Genomic DNA, 23,014 nt, shown 5'->3' on the forward strand with positions numbered 1-23,014 from the left:
GGAAGATAAGATTCAGAGCAACTTTATAGAGATAATAACATAGAAAAATGGATGATATAAAGATTTTCGTGTTTTCATATTCTCAAATAAAATCTTTAAAATAAAGCATTAAAAATCCAGCAGTAATGGCTTTTAAAAGTGTTAGTTTAAAAAACTAATATGTGCTTGCAACTAACACTGACAAAGCTGCTTTGCTCGAGCAGACGCTCCAGGGAGTATCAATGATAAGAACACTGATTCTTATCCAGAAAACTCCAGAGAAATCTACAAATGGCTAAAAATTACCTGTTGTTAATCAGCTGAAGAAACTCTTGTCCTTTAAAGTTATACAAAAATGCGCTAGGTAGGCACTGACTGAATAATGTCTGCCAATTTTTCTACCTTTGCCATTTCTTGATAGTTGAAGTTACTAAAATGAAATTTTTATGGGAAGTATCAATATTAGGAAATTATAAATCTTTTAAAAACATACATGTGTTTTTCAGGACCTAAAAGATATACCTATTGCTTTATACAAGAGTTGAATTAAAATCCTGAACAATAATAGCAAAAGATCATTTCCAAATTCAAAAGATGATTCTCAGAGTGTCAATCTCTCATATTTTGAAATGTTTACCATGCCCAATAATCGATACAAGACACATAGGAAAATAATATATTAAGCATTAAAGTAAACATTTGTAAAAACTGCTTTTTGATGAAACCATCAAAATAGGTGACAGAGTGACCTATTTTGGTACTGTGGATAAATAACAAAGTCTATGATCTCTCACTGCTCCCAAAATGAACCTGGCACTCACAGAGCACATTAAAGTTTTGAGAATAGATTGTAAACACCTGTGAGAAGTCTGTGCCCCTCAGAAGGAATATCCTAGGGGAGCTAAGAAATGAGTGTCACTTGATTGACGAGGTGTGACTGTCTTAGTGAGCTCCATCAGGACCAATGAATGACTCAGTGCTAACAGCCTCTCTTCAGAGACTGGTTATCGTTGCACCCCATCTTATGCGAACTCTGTAACTAACCAGCATTATCTAGTGGTTAATAGGACAGCCAGAAAGACAATGTTGAGGGAATAAAAAGACATTTTTAAGACGGGAGAGGGTTTAGAGAGGAATGAGAAGAAAATACAGTAGAAAAGGACTAGATAAAGGTTGAAAGAGCCAAAGAAGCCAAATAGTGACAAAAAGCTTCTAAATAAAATGTTAATAGAATCTGAACCAAGAATCTGTGCTTCTTTGAAGCACACTTTTAAGGGTAGGGAAAGAAATTTTGACTTTATCTAAATGAATCCACTTAGAAGGGAAATAAAAATAATAAAATATATATTATGTACTTTAAAAAACTGCTATAAGCCCAATGAGAATTATAGGTAAGGCTGATGGAACTAGCCTTTAAGAAAATTAGCATGTTCTACTGGTCCTTTTTATTCTGATAATTGAGAAATTTTTAGTTTGTGACAAAGCTGTCTTTATTTCTGCTTTAGACAGCCAATAAAAGCCGTTGGCAAGGGATTTTGGGAGCAGGTAAAAAGAATGTAAAAGTGACAATATTAGCTTTTAAAAAGTTTTGGAAAGTACACTGACTTTTTAAACACTACTTAGAGGTGATTTAAAGTCTCAAAGCAGTAACATACTTTAAGTTAGAACTTAAAAGTGGAAAAAGCCTGAATTTACTACAACTGAATAGGGTAGTCTAATTAACACAACTGATCTGGTGTAGTGACAGCAAGTCATTCTTGAAACTTACTGAATTACTGAATTAAAACTATGACAGCAACATGTAGTACACAGTAAGTCAGAAATATGTACGCAAAGGACATTGGTCTTTAAGTAAGAAAAACAGAAACCTGGATTAAATCTAATAAATTTTATTAGCAAATCTGAAGAAAATGGGTATACTAGAAGATGAAGATATGCTGCTTGTACCTCCCTTCTCCCCTTGCCCCCGTGCCCCCACCATCACCATGCTTTTATTTCCTATGCTCATTCAGATTCTAGAATTCTTTACGGTCCAGTTCAAATCCCATTTTCTTGATTAACTGTTGACTACCCCTCTCTCACTATTCTCTCTTCTCCTGTAAACATGATAATATTTATCACAAAGTTTAAAATAATATATCATAAATTGTAGATTATAATTATATACTATTTTAAAATCATCGGCCATTATCTTATATGTTAATGTTACTTTTCTAAATGGAAGTCATATACTTCTATATCTGATATTAAAAATAAAGCAATGATCACAAGGCGGGGACTCTAAATTATCTGTTGCTTGATTTTTTTCAAGGATGGTCCTAAAACAGTCTATGTCAGCTTTAACCCTGTGTATCTGTACCAAATGTACGTAAATTAGCCGACTGGTGTGATAAGTTACCTGAAAAAAAAAAAATCCTTAATTTAACAATCCAAATGTTGGAAAGGTTTATAATTAACCAAAAGTGCCAAAGAAATCAGCTCAAATAGCATGTCACTGAACAGCAGGAATCAAATCATACCCAATAGAATCGGAGGGGGGTGCAGAAGGGGATGATCCAGACGTAAGGGTAGTCTCTGCTAAGGAGGCCTCCTCCTGCGGTATTGGGTGGTGTTCAAAGAACTTGGAGACAAACAGCAAACTGTGAGGCAAAAACAAAAACAAAACAAAAACAAACCTAACTTGTGCAAAACCCAGAAGCTTCATATACCAGAATACCTTAAAGAATGAACAAAAATGTCTGAGATCAAATTCCATTTTCAGGAAGGATTGTTAAATTCAATTAGTTGTATTTTTGTCTAAAGGCTTATTGTAAAAAATTATACTGTACTTTCAAAGGCAAGCTCAGGATCTAAAACTAATTGCTCTATACAGCAAATTTCTACATAGTAGAGGGGAAAAATCATGCTTTATGGTTAAGGAATTAGAAGAAAATGTATCTACTGCTAAAAATTAGGTTATATCATTATGATATACTTTAAAGTACAGAGTTGAATTCCCTCTACTCAAGTAATCAAAAAAAGTAATAAGACTTTACTAGCAGCAGTAACAACACAAAAAAAAGATTAAAATAGACTCAATCTATTGAGAGAGGGAGTAGGGGGAAGAGAGGGACTAGGGGGAAGAGAGGGAGGAAGAGAAGGGGTGGGGAGGGAGAGAGAGAGAGACAGACAGACAGACAGGCACACTAACTTTGAGAGAGAGAGAGAGAGCACTTAATTTACAAAATAGCTGACAGAACCAGATTCCCCAATCTGCGGTCCAAAAATATAATGGTTAATTTAATTGAAACACCCAAAAACCATCTAAAAGTGATTTCTATGGGCAAGGGATCTTTATTAATTAAAAGAGAATATAAAACATAAATGAAATGTACAGCAAACCAGAATTATAATTTGAGAGAGAAGTACTGGCTATACTACATATTACTCTCTAGCCACACTTCAAAAAGTTCCCTGTAACAACTCTTCTGTACAGAAAACTTCCACAGACTCCAAGACATACTAGTTTCACATTAAGAAAAGTTAAATGTAAAGTGGAAGACAGAAAAGAAAAATTTTTTGATTACTTACTCAAGTTGGTCATAATTAACACACATCAGTGGAACCTCTGTACTACAACGCTGGTGAAATTTATAACCACATGTTTGACAGCGGAACCCCTGGAAAAGCAGCTTTCGACAGAAGTCACAAAATGCTAAGGTGAAAAAAGTTTTCCGTACCTGCAAAGTAAAACATCGTAGAGGATTTCAAAAACTAGTAAGAATCTTTTTAGAAATCAACTTATTTACTCTTGATTAAAATAACAAATCTTTAATATGCTTACATCATGAGAACTGACTTAAACACTAAGATACTAAAATGAAAACCAGTGGATTCAAGCTAACAGATGGACTACATGTATTTATCTCCCACCCACTAACCAATTAAACTCAGAAGTCAAGAAGATGGGAAATAATTAAAAGACTAACTAATATCAAGCTTTACTACATAAAAGTAAAAGCAGAGATGACAGGAGAAGGAAGAAACAGAGGTGAAAGACTGAATAAAGGTACACTTCAATAACTCTACAAAGAAAGGAGTTAACAGATGCTTATTGGTGTTGACAGAACAAGAAACAATGGCATACTTACAGTTACAAAGGTATGCAATGGAGGAACCAAAAAACCCGCAAAAAACAAAAATGCTTCAGAGGAAGAGAGAAAAGAGGAGGAAGGTTGTAATGTTACAAATGATCTAATTCCCTATGGAACTGGCCATAAGTAAATGTCTAAAACTGATAAAGAAAGAAACTGTGGCTTAAAGTTATTATTTAGTAATATGAAAATAATCACGAGAAGAGGTTGAAACAGAAACCATTGAAAGTTAAGAATGATTTCCTCTCAGATAGCCTCATCCACCAGAGGGCAGACAGCGGAAGCAAGAAGAACTACAATCCTGCAGCCTGTGGAACAAAAACCATATTCACAGAAAGACAGACAAGATGACGAGGCAGAGGCCTGTGCACCAGACGAAGGAACAAGATAAAACCCCAGAAAAACAACTAAATGAAGTGGAGATAGGCAACCTTCCAGAAAAAGAATTCAGAATAATGATAGTGAAGATGATCCAGGACCTCAGAAAAAGAATGGAGGCAAACATTGAGAAGATGTAAGAAATGTTTAACAAAGACCTAGAAGAATTAAAGAACAAACAAACAGAGATGAACAATACAATAACTGAAATGAAAAATACACTAGAAGGAATCAATAGCAGAATAACTGAGGCAGAAGAACAGATAAGTGACCTGGAAGACAGAATGCTGGAATTCACTGCTGCAGAACAGAATAAAGAAAAAAGCATGAAAAGAAATGAAGACAGCCTAAGCTAAGAGACCTCTGGGACAACATTAAATGCAACAACATTCGCATCATAGGGGTCCCAGAAGGAGAAGAGAGAGAGAAAGGACCCGAGAAAATATCTGAAGAGATTACACCTGAAAACTTCCCTACCATGGGAAAGGAAATAGCCACCCAAGTCCAGGAAGCTCAGAGAGTCCCATACAGGATAAACCCAAGGAGAAACACACCAAGACACATAGTAATCAAAACGGCAAAAATTAAAGACAAAGAAAAATTATTGAAAGCAGCAAGGGAAAAACGACAAATAACATACAAGGGAACTCCCACAAGGTTAACAGCTGATTTCTCAGCAGAAACTCTACAAGTCAGAAGGGAGTGGCATGATATACTTAAAATGATGAAAGGGAAGAACCTACAACCAAGATTACTGTACCTGGCAAGGATCTCATTCAGATTCGATGGAGAAATCAAAAGCTTTACAGACAAGCGAAAGCTAAGAGAATTCAGCACCACCAAACCAGCTCTACAACAAATGCTAAAGGAACTTCCCTAAGTGGGAAACACAAGAGAAGAAAAGGACCTACAAAAACAAACCCAAAGCAATTAAGAAAATGGTAATAGGAACATACATATCGATAATCACCTGAAACGTGAATGGATTAAATGCTCCAACCAAAAGACACAGGCTCGCTGAATGGATACAAAAACAAGACCCATATATATGCTGTCTACAAGAGACCCACTTCAGAACTAGGAACACATTCAGACTCAAAGTGAGGGTATGGAAAAAGATATTCCATGCAAATGGAAATCCAAAGAAAGCTGGAGTAGCAATACTCGTATCAGATAAAATAGACTTTAAAATAAAGAATGTTACAATAGACAAGGAAGGACACTACGTAATGATCAAGGGATCAATCGAAGAAGAAGATATAACAATTATAAATATATATGCACCCAACATAGGAGCACCTCAATACATAAGGCAACTGCTAACAGCTATAAAAGAGGAAATCGACAGTAACACAATAATAGTGGGGGACTTTAACACCTCACTTACACCAATGGACAGATCATCCAAAATGAAAATAAATAAGGAAACAGAAGCTTTAAATGACACAACAGACCAGATAGATTTAATTGATATTTATAGGACATTCCATCCAAAAACAGCAGATTACACTTTCTTCTCAAGTGTGCACAGAACATTCTCCAGGAGAGATCACATCCTGGGTCACAAATCAAGCCTCAGTAAATTTAAGAAAATTGAAGTCATATCAAGCATCTTTTCTGACCATAATGCTATGAGATTAGAAATCAATTACAGGGAAAAAAACGTAAAAAACACAAACACATGGAGGCTAAACAATACGTTACTAAATAACCAAGAGATCACTGAAGAAATCACAGAGGAAATCAAAAAATACCTAGAGACAAATGACAATGAAAACACGACGATCCAAAACCCATGGGATGCAGCAAAAGCAGTTCTAAGAGGGAAGTTTATAGCTATACAAGTCTACCTCAAGAAACAAGAAAAGGGCTTCCCTGGTGGCGCAGTGGTTGAGAGTCTGCCTGCCAATGCAGGGGACACGGGTTCGAGCCCTGGTCTGGGAGGATCCCACATGCCGCGGAGCAACTAGGCCCGTGAGCCACAAATCCTGAGCCTGCGCGTCTGGAGCCTATGCTCTGCAACAAGAGAGGCCGCGATAATGAGGCCCACGCTTGCCGCAACTAGAGAAAGCCCTCGCACAGAAACAAAGACCCAACACAGCCATAAATAAAATAAATAAATATATTTAAAAAAAAAAAAAAAAAAGAAACAAGAAAAATCTCAAATAAACAATCTAACCTTACACCTAAAGGAACTAGAGAAAGAAGAACAAACAAAACCCAAAGTTAGCAGAAGGAAAGAAATCATAAAGATCAGAGCAGAAATAAATGAAATAGAAACAAAGAAAACAAGAGCAAAGATCAATAAAACTAAAAGCTGGTTCTTTGAGAAGATAAACAAAAGTGATAAACCATTAGCCAGACTCATCAAGAAAAAGAGGGAGAGGACTCAAATCAATAATATTAGAAATGGAAAAGAAGTTACAACAGACACCACAGAAATACCAAGCATCCTAAGAGACTACTACAAGCAACGCTATGCCAATAAAATGGACAACCTGGAAGAAATGGACAAATTCTTAGAAAGGTATAACCTTCCAAGACTGAACCAGGAAGAAACACAAAATATGAACAGACCAATCACAAGCACTGAAACTGAAACTGTGATTAAAAATCTTCCAACAAACAGAAGCCCAGGACCAGATGGCTTCACAGGTGAATTCTATCAAACATTTAGAGAAGAGCTAACACCCATCCTTCTCAAACTCTTCCAAAAAACTGTAGAGGAAAGAACACTCCCAAACTCATTCTATGAGGCCATCATCACCCTGATACCAAAACCAGACAAAGATACTCCAAAAAAAGAAAATTACAGACCAATATCACTGATGAATATAGATGCAAAAATCCTCAACAAAATACTAGCAAACAGAACCCAACAACACATTAAAAGGATCATACACCATGATCAAGTGGGATTTATCCCAGGGATGCAAGGATTCTTCAATATACACAAATCAATAAATGTGATACACCATATTAACAAATTGAAGAATAAAAACCATATGATCATCTCAATAGATGCAGAAAAAGCTTTTGACAAAATTCAACACCCATTTATGATAAAAACTCTCCAGAAAGTGGGCATAGAGGGAACCTACCTCAACATAATAAAGGCCATATACAACAAACCCACAGCAAACATCATTCTCAACGGTGAAAAACTGAAAGCATTTCCTCTAAGATCAGGCACGAGACAAGGATGTCCACTCTCACCACTATTATTCAACATAGTTTTGGAAGTCCTAGCCACGGCAATCAGAGAAGAAAAAGAAATAAAAGGAATAAAAATTGGAAAAGAAGAAGTAAAACTGTCACTGTTTGCAGATGACATGATACTATACACAGAGAAGCCTAAAACTGCCACCAGAAAACTACTAGAGCTAATTAATGAATTTGGTAAAGTTGCAGGATACAAAATTAATGCACAGAAATCTCTTGCATTCCTATACACTAATGATAACAAATCTGAAAGAGAAATTAAGGAAACTCTCCCATTTACCACTGCAACAAAAAGAATAAAATACCTAGGAATAAACCTACCTAGGGAGACAAAAGACCTGTATGCAGAAAACTATAAGATACTGATGAAAGAAATTAAAGATGATACCAACAGATGGAGAGATATACCATGTTCTTGGACTGGAAGAATCAATATTGTGAAAATGACTATACTACCCTAAGCAATCTACAGATTCAATGCAATCCCTATCAAATTACCAATGGCATTTTTTACAGAACTAGAACAAAAAATCTTAAAATTTGTATGGAGACACAAAAGACCCTGAATAGCCAAAGCAGTTTGGAGGGAAAAAAACGGAGCTGGAGGAATCAGACTCCCTGACTTCAGACTATACTACAAAGCTACAGTAATCAAGACAACATGGTACTGGCACAAAAACAGAAATATAGATCAGTGGAACAGGATAGAAAGCCCAGAGATAAACCCACACACCGATGGTCAACTAATCTATGACAAAGGAGGCAAGGATATACAATGGAGAAAAGACAGTCTCTTCAGTAAGTGGTGCTGGGAAAACTGGACAGCTACATGTAAAAGAATGAAATCAGAACACTCCCTAACACCATACACAAAAATGGATTAGAGACCTAAATGTAAGACCAGACACTATAAAACTCTTAGAGGAAAACACAGGAAGAACACTCTTTGACATAAATCACAGCAAGGTCTTTTTTGATCCACCTCCTAGAGTAATGGAAATAAAAACAAAAATAAACAAATGGGACCTAATAAACAAAAAAAGAAAAAAAGAAAAAAAACAAGAATCATTTCCTCTGGAGAGTGGCATTAGAGGCTAACAAGGGATAGGGCAACAGATGATTTTTTTTTGTAAACCCCTCTGCACTATCTTAAAAACTATATACATTTGATTAAAATGTAATATACTTTGATTAAAATGTAAAAAGGAATTTATAATAGAAAAAAACTAGTTTATAATTATATGAAAATCAGATCAACCCTACCTAAACTTGCTAACTTAGGACAAGGGACAGGAAAATCACCTAAAAGAAGGTAAGAACTACTTTTAACAAATTATCAGTTTGTTAGAGGATTAGAACACCTAAATGTATCTGTGAACATTCCTCTATGTGAAACTTAAAAGGCAACATGTAAGAACTCCATGTCAGAAGCCAAACATGGGTCACATAAACAGAACTGTGCCAGGGAAGCTCTATCTTGATAACGAACAAAACCAGAAATTGTTTTAAACTGTTTGGTTTGTATATATAAGAAGCAGAAAACACAAAAAGGATAAACAAATAACAAAATGTTAACAATGGCTATTTGAGAGTGATGAGAGCATGGGTGACTCTATTTTGTCCTTTGTTCTTTGCTGTATATTCTCAATTCATCTCAGTTTTTCAGACAGCGTTAATCACACACAATAGTAAGAAAAATACATCATGATCCAGGACACACCTGTATTCATATAATAATATTACCCTAACTATACATAATGCATATCAGAATTTTCTAATCCATTCTACTGCATGTAAATGCTTTTCATGATCCACTAAATTGATTTCAACACCCACTTTATCAAACCCTTTTCAATAAACACATATTTAACAGGATAAAATGTTATTAAAAATAATGCTTCATCAAGAAAATGATATCTTGGCACATCATCCATTCTGGCTTTTTGAGAACATTTAGATAGTTTTAAGAGTAGCTCTTGTTTTCTTCACCTTTTTGTCTATGTATCACTTTCTAGGGGATATAAGAAAACAACTGACTGTTTTTAGCTTTGTTCCTTTTCCATTTGTCTCTGGATTTAAAAGCAATTAGAAAATCTTCTTTAATATTTATGTGGCTACTATTTACTAAAGCAAGCATCTTTTTATATTGCTAGCATAATCTCTGGAAATTAGAGCACAGAAAAATACAAAACGTATTCACAGGAATCAGCATTTTATGGTCACTTTATCCTTTTTGCTAACTGCTCATACTCTCAATCGCCTAATAACCTGTGGACTTTCATGAAGCCCTAATTTCTCTTGCTTCTTTAATCTACTCAGTTGCAGTCTTTCTTCCTGTCACTGACTTATATGTGAAAACTATGTGTAACTGGTTGTTTCTGTATGTAAAGGAAGGGGGAAAAAAAGAGAGAGAAGGAAGGAGGGCAGGAGGGAGGAAAGCAGAAAGGAGAGAAAAACACCTGAGCAGGAGAAAATGTGGGTATGCATTTGAGCATAAATTGAGTAAGTGACATATACCTCTATCTGTGAATATACCTTTGTCAATAAAGGTGGGCACAGGAAGGTATATCTTTTCTTTTCGGCTACAACTTATGCTTATTTTGGAATTCAAGACATGGATGGTAAACTCGTGGGGGCCATAGAACAGGCAATTTGCATTCATTAATTTGTAAGGTGTGGGGCTGTCTGAGGGAAGACATTAACTTTAGTGCCTACAGAAAATGGGAAGGTCTGGACACATGGCATCAGTTTTTAATCTTGGTTCTCTACCTTCCCTGCCCCCTGCCAGTTCCCAAGGATTCCTGGGATGCAGGCATATACTGAAGGAATCGCTTTTATAACAGACCATGAAACCAGGAGGCATAAGCAGCCTTCCTGCAGTAGTCAACAAAAGCCAGCCCAGAGAAGCAGGGAGAGGATTTCTTTCCCTTTCTAAGCAGAACACAGGCTTACTCTTGCCTATGACACTAAGAGCAATCACTCCAAAACACAAATCTAATCACACTGCTCCCCTGCCTATTATAATCATTAAATTTCCAATGATTTTAGGGAAAAGTCTAAATCTTTAACATAGCTTACAAGGACTCTCACGAGCTTACTCCACCCATATACACACTACACTCTAACAGCCGCCTCTCCAACTTTGTATCATCCATTCTGAACTTCTTTCAAAACTGAAAAGGTAACATGCTTTCTTGCTGTTCCCTCTGTGTAGAGTACTTTTTTAAAAAAATATTTATTTATTTATTTATGGCTGTTTTGGGTCTTTGTTGCTGCACGTGGGCTTTCTCTAGTGGTGGCAAGCGGGGGCTACTCTTCGTTGCAGTGCGTGGGCTTCTCTTGCTGCAGAGCACGGGCTCAAGAGCGCAAGCTCAGTAGTTGTGGTGCACGGGCTTAGCTGCTCCGCAGCATGCGGGATCTTCCCGGACCAGGGCTCAAACCCGTGTCCCCTGTATTGGCAGGCGGATTCTTAACCACTGCGCCACCAGGGAAGTCCCTGTCTAGAGTACTCTTCCCTTCACCCTTCATCTGCTCTTCCCTCATCCATCAGGCCTTAGCTTTCGTATTTCTTCCTTTGGGAAAACTTCCTGACTCCTCAAAGGCCAGGTTAGGAATCTACTCTGTGTATCTACAGCACTTTAAACATACACGGTAATTAAGAGTGCTTATGAAAATTTTTAATTAAATCATCTGTCTCTCTACTCTAAGGCAGGGATACTGTTTTCTTATTAATTGTTATATCCCCAGATCAGACAAAATATTGGCAGATGAAAAGATCTCAACAAATATTAACTGGCAGCTCTCCAACTGTGTTGTGAAGATTTCCATACTCTGCAACTAACAGGCAGTTTGCTTTCATTACCCTCTTGTGGCAAGGACCTTCCTGAGGCACTGCTTAAGGTTAGTAACTTAGATCTTCTTTTACCTCCTCATATCCAATTTCTAATTAAGAAGAATAAGAAAAAGAGTACTTTTTTTTTTAATTCCTAAAAACTTAAATAAAAAATATTAAGATTTATCCTCTCAAAATTCTACAGGTTTTAAAAAAAAAGTCGATAGTAGTGAACTCCTTATATCATCATTACAAAACTATCTGCTACACAGTAAATCTGATTGGCGTCAGGTGTATCTTACACTCGTCCAAAAGATACCTTATCTATTGAAGCACAAACCTGATCTCATTATTCACCTCTAATGGAGCCTCCAAAACACTAACACCCCCCAGGAAATCAAAAGAGCCCCGCTGTACTAATCAACACGGCACAAGGGAAAACACTTGATGCCAAAAGGGTAGCAATAACTATCCATCTAGAAAAAATAAACTGTGGTCCAAATTCCATATATAGAAAAGTAAGAAGTGCATTCCTGCCTTACAGATCACTCTAATCTTGGCTCCTGCCTACTGTTTTAGAGGACAGGTTCTCAAGCTCTGGAACTGTACCCTCTACCTTATCTCTGAGGTAGAGAGGTTCCACTGTTCCAGGCCTCATGCTGGTGACACTTAGCTTAGGCTAGGTTCTGGCAAATGCAAAAACCAGATAAAGGGAGAAGTACTGAAGGAGAGCTTTAACATCTATCTTTCTTCAGTCCTCAAGGAGAGCTATTCCACTTCCATTAGTCTATCTTTCAGAAACATTTACACAAGTGTGTCAAGATGTATGCAGGAAGAGTCTATTTACCATGTATATAACAGATTCCTTAAAAACTTATATGTCTATTAAGAGAGATGGTTAAATATACCGAATTTATATTCTTATGGACTATTATGCAATCATTATAAAGCTAGGTGTACTGACATGGAAAGATGCCCATGATGCTTTAACTTAAAAAAAAAAAAAAATGAAGAATATCATACAAAACATGATTCCATTTTTTAGTTTCAAAAAAAGGAAAAAAATGGAAAATAATGAAGGAAAGGGAAGGGAGAAAAAAAAGAAAGGAGAAAACTTTGGGTTCACAGACACATGTTTTACATATAGAAAGACTTTGGAAGACTACACAATAATCAATTAACAACTGTTTACCTCTGGTAGGGTACTTTCACATTTTTACTTGATATACTTTTGTACCACTCAAATTTTTAAGAATTTTCTTTCAATAATGAATATCTATTACATTTTTTTAAAATTTTTTTTAATTGAAATATAGTTGATTTACAATGTTGTGTTAGTTTCAGGTGTACAACAAAGTGAGTCAATTATATACATACATATATGTTATTACTTTTTTAAATTAAAAATAAAGTATAATGATTAAAACAAAACTCTTTAAATATGTGTTGTTTTTTTTAAATAGCAGAACTGATTTTCAACTTAGGTAAAATATCAATGCCAAAATTATTCATCCATACTTCATATTCTCTATAAAAATTCATTCACAAGAACTTGAAGATTTCTGACATTAAAAAAAATATAAAGGTACATACAAAGTTGTGTGTTGTAAGTGGAACATTCTCCAACACTTCTACATGCAATTCCTCTCCAGTAAGCCAGGAAATATCAGTGTCCCAGCCAATTGGTTTCTTCTCTCTGAAAAGCGTAGACACAGCCTTTCTTGGTTATCATACCTAAAGATCTTCATAAACCTCATGCTGAAGATATGAAAATTGGTTATTGAGGGGCTAGTAATGGTGAGGGAGTTTTGGCTCCCTGGTCTTCCATCGTTAGAAATTTAAATGGCAATAAATTAATTTTTAAGTTTACCCCAAATAAATGTATCACTCTTGGACAAACAGCAGGGTAAAGAGATGTACTCTTTTCTTCAAGTCAGCTCCAGAAAAGACCTACAACAGCAGAAAATGGATTGTTCCTGGGGTCCAAAAAAAAAAAAAAAAAAAAAAAAAAATCACAGGTACGGATTTACCTATCCATTCAAAGAAAAAGAGTACTCAAGGGACAATATGCCCCAAAAAGGAGACTTCTTTTTTGTTTTAAAAAAACGGGACTCAAAATTGGGGTTGGGGGACTCGTGGCACAATTTTAGATGCTTTCTGAAAAACAGTTCAATATAAAATGTTAATTTTGGTAAGTCTTTTGTGAAACTATGAGTTTATATTAAAAATAAAGGAGTGGGAAAGAGTCCATTATTCAAATAAGACACATAAAAAATAGTTCAAAAATTTTAAGAATCTCAAACCCTAAACAAAGTCATTTGATCAGAGTAGCAAACACTATCATCACAAGAAATTATCTAATGTTAACTCCTCAAAAGGCCTACAAGATTTCTTTAGGCTAATTAACTTAGTATTAATATTTTTCTTCCTGAAGTTGATTTTCAATACCCTAGGTTTGGGTAAAGATCTTACAGAAAACCCCAAAATTCCATGTCTGAGGTTTTTTTTCCTTTTTTAAACAAAGTTTCACATCACATACAAACCATACCCATCCTGAATTCTGTAAACAGCGCAGCACTCTGGGATTAGACCTCTCATCATCAGTGCTTTCTTCAGGCTGTCCCGGACTGTAACTCCACACCTTGCAGGTACCTATGGTATCATAAACATATGCTATGAGGTAAAGGAAATAAATTATATATTTTTCACATCATTGAAAAAAACCAATAATTTACCTTTATAATACCTTTAAAATGTCATATGAATTACTCTGTCAGAAAATTATTTCACTAACTTAATATTAATGGGAAATTATGACTCAAGTATCTATTATTACTCACCAACTTAAATCAAAGCAAAATTTATTTTTAGTTTTTTATTAAAATTACAAAATATCTTAAACATATAAAAGAACAGAAAATACTACAGATCCCTATGTGCTCACCGCTGAGAAATAATAGATGTCAACAGTTAAAGCAAAATCAATTTTGATCCAACATTGTTCAAAGCTGAAAACTCTAATCCTTCAATCATAATGATGGTCCCTAAGAGATGTCTTACTGATCCTAAACATAGCAGAAGAAAATACTTGTCTTAATGTGTATAGCTGATATTTGCTGTTTAGTTGTTTAGCACTTTTATTTCCTCTGGGAACCCACCCTTCCCTAAAAACCACATGGTTCTGGAGAGGCCATCAATCACAAGGGTCACCACTTTTCTGGCTACACATGACATAAGCTGGCTAATCAGTTTCCCGTATCCCTAATCCAGGGCTAGATATATGACCCAAACAGTACCAGAGTTCTTTCCTTAACTGACAGATGGACACTGGGTGAGAGAAGTTTCTGTTTCTACTGTAGTTAAAGTGTTCCAAGAGGACAGAAATCTGGAGTCCCTAATGGCCATCTTCCTTAGTACACTGAGAAAACCTGGCTATAGAATGAAGCTAACCTAAGGAGAAGGAGACATGACATTAGGAGCAGGGAGAAAAGAGGCACTGAAAATAGAGATAAGAATCTTTCTGTATATTTGAAGTTATCTCTATCCTGGCCTTTTCTGCCAGTGACCCATCTCCCCAGATATTAATCCAAATAATGTAAAACTGAAAAAGGACTAACAAACACAGTGTAGACTGAAGCGAAGCAATGGGAGTTCAGGTTGGTCAGTCTTTATGGGGGGAGGGGAGTGCAGACAGAGGAAATGTTAGTTAGTAACAAAATTAAAGGTTTCATTCTTTTAAATCACTAAAGTACTTAGCAAACCAAAAGTTTCCAAAGAGATTGGGAAACTTATGCTAGAGGGGGGAAAATGGAGTGAAAATGAATATAAGACAGCTGAATCTAAACAGTATATTGAAGGGGAACAATCCAGAAAGCCAAATTAGGACCTAAAATTAGAAAACACAGGAGGCAGATTTTAGCTCAATATAACCGTTAAAACTATCCAGCAAGGGAAAAGTTTACCATGAGGGAGTAGGTTCATCATTGGAAATATTCAAGAGACTGGATTGGTACAGTTGATCCTCTTTATTATCCATAGACTCTGCATTTGCAAATTTGTCTGTTTGCTAAAATTTATTTGTAACCCCAAAATCAATACTTGCAGTGCTTTTGCAGACATGCGCAGAGGACTGAAAAATTTGAGTTGCTCAAGGCATACTTTCCCAGCTGAGGTTAATCAAGGTGACACTGCCTTCTTTTTCTAGCTCTCATACTGTAGACAAGTGCCAGGTGACTTTTAAGCTAATGGACCCCAGTCGGCTGTGAAGAAATAAACAATCTAGGGGCCAATATAAAGAGGCCATCTCTGGCTCCTTTATAACAGTAATCCTGCATTTCTCCTAGGAGCAATGGTTCAGTATTCACTAATTCAGTGTTTGCAGGGAATGTATAGAACATAACTACTGCAAATCGTGAGAACTGGCCATACCTTCCAGAAATAATGAACAGAAGGGAAAGCTTACTTTTTCCCTCTGCAACTCATATTCTGCCTACTCTAAAGCAAAAACTTCTTGATTGGCAACCCTATCTTTAGTTTTAAACCCCATCCAATCTATCCTGTTCCCATGTTATCAGTGAAATCTTTCTAAAGAAGGTATTCTTAACATGTGTGTGTGTCAAATACTTCTGAGAACCTGATGAAAGCCTTAGGTACTCTCTCTGGAACATAAAGTTTCAAGCCTATATATGGACTGCTGAGGAGTCCACTGAACTCAGATCTAGAATCCCATTCTAAGATATAACCTTACATTTCATTAGTCTTCTCAAAATTTTCCAGTTATTTATAGGACAAAATTCAAATTCCTTAATATGGCATACGAGGTCATCAATGGGCTGGGGCTATCAACCTTTCAGTTCCTTTGGTAATTCCCCTCATGCACTCCTGTAATGCCATCTTCTAATATAGCTATGCTCCCTTATGCTTCTCTGAACAGGTTGATTCCAAGGTGTATATATGTTTCATCAGTAGGCAAAAATTTGGTTTTCCACTCTTATCACCAAGGGAAAGTCACCTATCAGTCCTTCATTCACTTCTGTAGGCTGATTTTTGTTCCTTCATGATACCTGTTCAACGGACTGACAGACCAACAGAATAAAACAGAAAGACCAAAGCAGACTCCAACACATAAAGAAAATCAAAATAAAATAAAGGCAGCATCTGAAACAGGATAAAGATGAACTTTTAAATAACTGATGTCGGAACTACTGGAACCAATCTAGGAAAAAAAGGTTCACCCATACTACATACTGTATACTAGGGTAAATTCCAAATGGACCAAATATTTAAATGTTGAAGGAAGGAGGGGACAAACCATAAAAGAACTGGAAGAAACACATGGCAAGCTCCTTTATAACCTCAAGTGAAGAAGGCCTATAAATCTATGATGCAAAGTCTGGAAGCCATAAAAGAAAAATGTTAAGTTCACCTACACATAACTAAGAACTTTTTAGATGGCAAAACACACACAACATACTACAGTCAGCCCTCCATATCATGGGTGCCACATCCGTGGATTCAACCAACTGAGGATCAAAAATATTCAGAAAAAAATTCCAGAAAGTTCCAAAAAAGCAAAACTTAAATTTGCCTACTATAAGTAATCTAGAGATGATTTAAAGTATACAGGAGGATGTGCATAGGTTATATGCAAATACTATGCCATTTTATATAAGGGACTTGAGCATCCAAGGATTTTGGTATCTTCAGGGGGTCCTGGAACCAATCCCCTGCAGATACTGAGGGACGACTATATAAGCAAAGTCAAAAGGCAAATGCAAACTGGGAAAAAAATATTTGCAACTTATATAAGAGGCATATAATCTTCATGATATATAAAGAGCTCCTGAAAAATTGAGATCAGGATCAACGGGCAAAGGACATGAAAGACAGTTCAGGAAAACAGAAATATAAACGGCCTTCAAACTTATGAAAAGGAGTTCAACCTCAGAGAAAAGCAAACTCAAACTTGCCAAAATATCTTTCATTTATCACATTGGCAAAAATACAAAAGTCTGACGACATACTCTGTTGATGAGGCTGTGGCAAACAGGCATCTCATACACTGCTGATAGCAGTGCAAGACTAAGCAAAACCTGTGAAGCAAAATTCGAAAGTTTCTTATCAAAGTTACAAATGTAGATTTCTCTTTGATCAAGGAAGCCTACTTTTGGTATACCACAATATAACTGGTAAACTATAGTACATCTATACAATGGAATCTATAGCTATAAAAAAGAATATTTAAGCATGCTATATGTGGAAATGGAAAATTTCCAGGATGGCCTACATAAACATTAAAAGCAAAATACAGAATGATATATACAGTATGATGCCTTGTGTGTATGAAGAGGAGTGGAGAAATAAGAATATATCTTTCTATTTTCTTCTTGCTACATAAAGAAACCCAGAAAACACACACACCCACACACCCACCCAAATAAAAATAGTTACCTAAAAGGTACAGGGGAAACCGGATGTATAGAGGTAGAGGTGGAAACAAGATTTCCTGATGTAAGTACCACATGAAAGAATTACCTATTCAAAAAGGAAAAGGGGAAGGGGAGCACTGCCTCAAATTTTAAGGCTGAAAAGACTAAAAAGATATTTTCAAAAGAACCAGGTTAATGCCTCTTCTCCAAATTACAAAATTAAATGTCCCTGATTAGGCTGTCAAAGCAGCAATAACTTTTCTCTAAAATAATTTTAAAACAAGCATCCTACCTTAACAAACAAAGTTCTGTAGTCAATGTAATCATCTGAGTATTTGCCAAAGGAAAATTCAGACCAAAGCAAAATGTATCAGTCTAAACTTTAACATACCAGTTTTTAAAGTGAACATAAATCATCTTTTATCAATGGATTCATGATGGCCCACCACACTACCCTACTTTTGTGTATGTTTAAAATTTTCCCTATAAAATGTTCTCTTAAAACCTTAAGAACTCCTTCTTAAAGGAGTGGCCATCAAAGTTCAGGTGGCCATCACAATTACTACATGTTTAATTATCTGAGCTAGTAGATTAATTTGGTAGTTTAAATTCTTTACAATGCAGACTTTATTACATGCTTTAAGTGAACTTCATGATACACTGAGATCTCCTTGTATGAACTGGCACAGATTATACACGCTGATATATGGGTTTTTAAAATAAACCTAAATTTATAGCTTCCTGATTTGATCATAATTTATCTTGATGTCAAGTCCCTTTTTAGGGCTGTTAAACCAGTCATAATATAGTTTATTATTATAGACTGTTAAAGCAATTCACAATATGATAAAAGGAAAAATTTAATATGATCTGCTTATAACATGGTCTTTTTAAAGTAAAAAGAGGCTGACTACATATACTACCAAAACTTCCTAAGGTGAAAGCCATTGTAGAATTAAGTATGCATCCTGGTCAAGTTGCATTCAACTGACGAAGAGCAAGTGATCACAAGATTTTATAAAGGTGGTAGGTCTTCTTTTACTCCTAAATTGCTGGTCCCAATTAAACTGAAACCCAAAACTAAATTTAATCAATTACCTCATTAGACCTCCAAGGGGGAAAACTTATCCGGCAACAGATGAAGTCCTTTCACTGTGGCAAAAGTTAATAGGATTTATGAGGAGTCAAGAACGTCCCAGACTTCACAGCTACTTTATTAAAGTTAAACACAGTATTTTAAATATCAACATGAGTTAATACTGCTCCATATAGCACTCTGCCTCACAAAGTTACTATGAGGATCAAATGAGAACATGGGGCAACATTTTTACGAACCGTAAACCACTATGCAACAGGTATTCTTCTTGTCTACAAAAGGATGGAATGTGTAACTCTCTTTCATCACTTGCAGATCTTAGAGGTTTCTGCTTTGCTTTTGCTAAAAATAAAGGGAGAGGGAGGGTATTCCCTGGGGTTCTAGCATTTACTCTAATGATGTCCCTTTACTCAAGCTATACCATTAAAACTACTTACTTGTGCTACTAAGAGAGTTAGAGTTTCCTACACGTTTTTGTGCTCTTTACACGTTTTCCCTCAAACTGGCTAAAACAAGGACAGCTTGTTTAGCTTCTTCTTATCCCTTCCATTCCATAAACATTTCTTGCTTTAATTATCGTACAACCACGGCATGATTTTGAAGGATCCAACATTGCCCTATCTGCTCCCACTGTCCTTCCTTTCATTATGTTAGATACGATCAGGGTTAATACCAATCAGCAGATATTTATTTACAAATCTCAGGCTACGGTAAACCCAAAGCCTCATTCTTTCAAAAATACTTATAGAACACCTACTAATTGTTAGACACTGAGGAAACCAAAAAAGATAAGCTGCTTTGAGAGCCTCCTCCCCACAGATGTTAAAATTAATTTAGTAGTTTTAGATATTTTTTTCAGACACCTGGTATTTACAGCCTTTGAACCAAATCTGCATTTCCCATTGAGAGATCCACTTACAGGTCTGCACCTTGGAAATACCCCATTACTTGTAGACAAAGAGTCCTGTACAAAGATGTTCATATTTTAGCACTGTTAGTAATAACAAAAAAACTGAACATAACCTAGATGTCTGTCAGGATAAACTGTGTTAAATTGAAAAGAATCAGACCTATATGTATCAACACATACATATGTATACCTTGAAATTAGAATTTTGAATAAAAAGGACAAGATGTTAAACATTACATACAGTATCATACTATTTTATAAATTAAAAAATAATGCTTATAGGTACATATCCATGTAGTAAAATATAAAAATATCGATTGAATGTACCCCACATTTATCATAGTGGCTACTTCTTGGGGGACAAGGTGGGATGAAGGATGTTTGGGAAGGGAATGGGACAGGTAAGAGGGACCTAAATATATATATGTATGTACGTATGTATGGATATATGTTATATATGTGTGTGTATGTGTAATATGAAGCAAACATAACAAACATTAATACTTGTTCATTGTAGGTGACTAAACACAGGTGTTTAATATATTGTCCTTTATACTTTTCCATATAAATAAGTTTCCTAAATAAAAAAGTTAAAAACCTTATGAATGTTCTTTTCTAAACCTTTGCTACGTCCTCAAATCAGCATGAATATGTTCATTAGTTTTTTTTCCTAGTGGCAACTGTTTCTTTTTAACTTTCTATTTTTCTTTTGTCCTATGTTCTTTGAATTTTTCCAACTCTACTATGAAAAATTTCAAACACAGAAAATTAGAAGGAGTGGTACAATTAACATCCAAGTTCTCTCAGATCCTAAAATTATTTTTTCATATTTGTTTTCTCTCTTTAACATTTTGTTTCCGTCATACCATTTGAAAGTTCTAAATTGACTGATTGAGATAGAATTCAGAATAGTGGTTACTCTTGAAGGTGGTCACTGAATTGAGGAAGCACAAGAGAACACTCACATTAGAAATGTTCTATATCTTGGTCTGCATGGCACTTACACATGTAGAAAGTCACTGAGCTGTACACTTGAGGTTTGTACACTTTACTATATGTAAGCTTTATTTCAAAAAAGGAGCGGGAGGGGGGTTGCAGGCATCATGACAATTTACCCCTAAATATTTAAGCATGTATTTCCTAAGAATAAAGACATTCTCCTACATAAAAATATCTCTATTGTCACACTTAAGAAAACTAATAATTCCATAAGAACATATTATATTCAATCAACACTCAACATTTCCTATCTCAAGAAGGACTTCTACAGCTCTTCCCCACCCTGGTCCCAAACCAGGATCACACAATGCATTTGTTTGTTTTGTCTCTTCAGTCTTATTCAGTGTAGAATAACCCCCAACCTTTTATCCTCCATGACATTGAGTCCAGGCTGTTTGTCTTATAGAATGTCCACCTTCTGGATTTGTCTACTTGCTTCCTCATGGTGCTTAACTTTTCCCTTTATCCCGTGTTTCTTATAAAATGGAAAGTCCAGAAGCTTAACATTCAACACAATCATTTTTAGCAATAATACTTCAGAGATGATGACTCATCCACTGAGTTTTACATTTTAAGGCCACCTAGAACTTCTATTTGGTTCCTTCTTAGGAATCTAATCTTGCTATTTTTAAGTCTTCTAATGCACTGATGGTAGACTGTTTCCTTGCATATTATAACTTGTGATTTTGACCTTGTCATTGAGGCATTCTGAATTCCATGAGACCTATATGGGCTACGGGAGGGTTTGCATTTGTTTCTGCCCAGTGCCTGAATGCTATTGCCACTTCAGCACCAGTTGTTAATTTCTTGGGTTAAGAATTCCTGAATAATGCAGGTAATATAATTATGAACCCCACACGCTATGATAAGAACAGGTCTATAGTTAAGAATTCACAAGGGAAACTTTAACCTTTATTTGGAGCCCTGGCACTAGTACTCAGACTTGAGTGTGGTTCAAGTTTGACAGACAGGTATAAATGTCAAATCCGACACTAAAAACAATGCAATTTGTTCCAGTTAAGGAACACAGACTTAGGCACCAAATAATTATGTCTTTTCCATTCTTGTTTGAAATGGATGCTTACATTTGCATGACCACTGGGTATCACATTTCATTTTCAACAACTAGTCTTTCTGAAAAATACAAAGAAAAAGCAATGATGATATTAAAGTTGACTCACCACTGTCCTCTGTTTATTGGGCAGGAAGACTCTAACGATAGGTTTTTGTGGTGACTTGGGGTTGCTCCGTGACACATCTGTGGGATTTTGAAAAACTGAAAGAGATGAAGGCAGCACTGAAAGGCTAGAAGAGGAAGAAGATGTAACGGTGTCTGTTGATGCAGAGCTAGAAACAGAAAAATCAGTTCCATTCCCCAGGGATTCCAATAACTGTTGTTCTCTTTGTTGGAGGGCATCTAGCTTGCTGGTGTATTCTTCATAGGCCTATAAAATAAAGTAGACTTACATTGAATCTGGACTTTTTCCTGACAGTAACAAAAGGAAATATGAAATTTAAGTCTTTGATTATAATCTCTTCATAATCTAGCTAGCACGATTCTGTATTACAAATTACAAAATAAGTGCTGGAAGTATTGTAAATTAGTACTTTTACCTTTAAATTGATAAATATTTTGTTATAAGACACTACATCTAGAAAGTGACACACACACACATACATATATGTCTATAATAGCCATGAATATTAATTAAAAAAAACCAGTATTTGCAATTTTCTGGCCAAATCACAATTTATCTTCCAAACTACATATCTAACATAAGATAAAATACTAATACATCACAGATAAATACCCTCTCTATTAATTTTTTTTCCAGAAAAGTTGTAGGCATATAAGGTTTCATACTTCTCTCTGCCTCTCTCTCTCTAAAGAACTGAGAGAGAGGTTGCAAAGGATATGAGGTGTTAGAGAGATCTGTCAAAACACAAGACTAAGGTACACAGTGTCAGATCTCACCATTACCACCAAAATCTCCTCAACAGGGATTAGAGGATGTATAACTGCCACTTTTTTTTCTG

At 35.7% G+C, this 23,014-nt stretch overlaps 1 protein-coding gene across 3 annotated transcripts in view; it reads right to left on the reverse strand.

The window, feature by feature from the left end:
* The window catches only part of BRAF (B-Raf proto-oncogene, serine/threonine kinase), a 156,871-nt gene that overhangs the window by 57,075 nt on the left and 76,782 nt on the right, over window positions 1-23,014 (reverse strand). For all 3 annotated transcript variants that reach the window (XM_068549578.1, XM_068549577.1, XM_068549576.1), the window contains exons 3-7: window positions 22,159-22,422; window positions 14,093-14,196; window positions 13,138-13,240; window positions 3,550-3,698; window positions 2,499-2,618 (exon numbers count right to left, since the gene is read on the reverse strand). In XM_068549578.1, the coding sequence (XP_068405679.1) occupies window positions 2,499-2,618; window positions 3,550-3,698; window positions 13,138-13,240; window positions 14,093-14,196; window positions 22,159-22,422 (740 nt within the window). The remainder of the gene's footprint in view (window positions 1-2,498; window positions 2,619-3,549; window positions 3,699-13,137; window positions 13,241-14,092; window positions 14,197-22,158; window positions 22,423-23,014) is intronic.

This window comes from Eschrichtius robustus, chromosome 8 (assembly GCF_028021215.1).
Source record: "Eschrichtius robustus isolate mEscRob2 chromosome 8, mEscRob2.pri, whole genome shotgun sequence".
NCBI classification, from domain to species: domain Eukaryota; kingdom Metazoa; phylum Chordata; class Mammalia; order Artiodactyla; family Eschrichtiidae; genus Eschrichtius; species Eschrichtius robustus.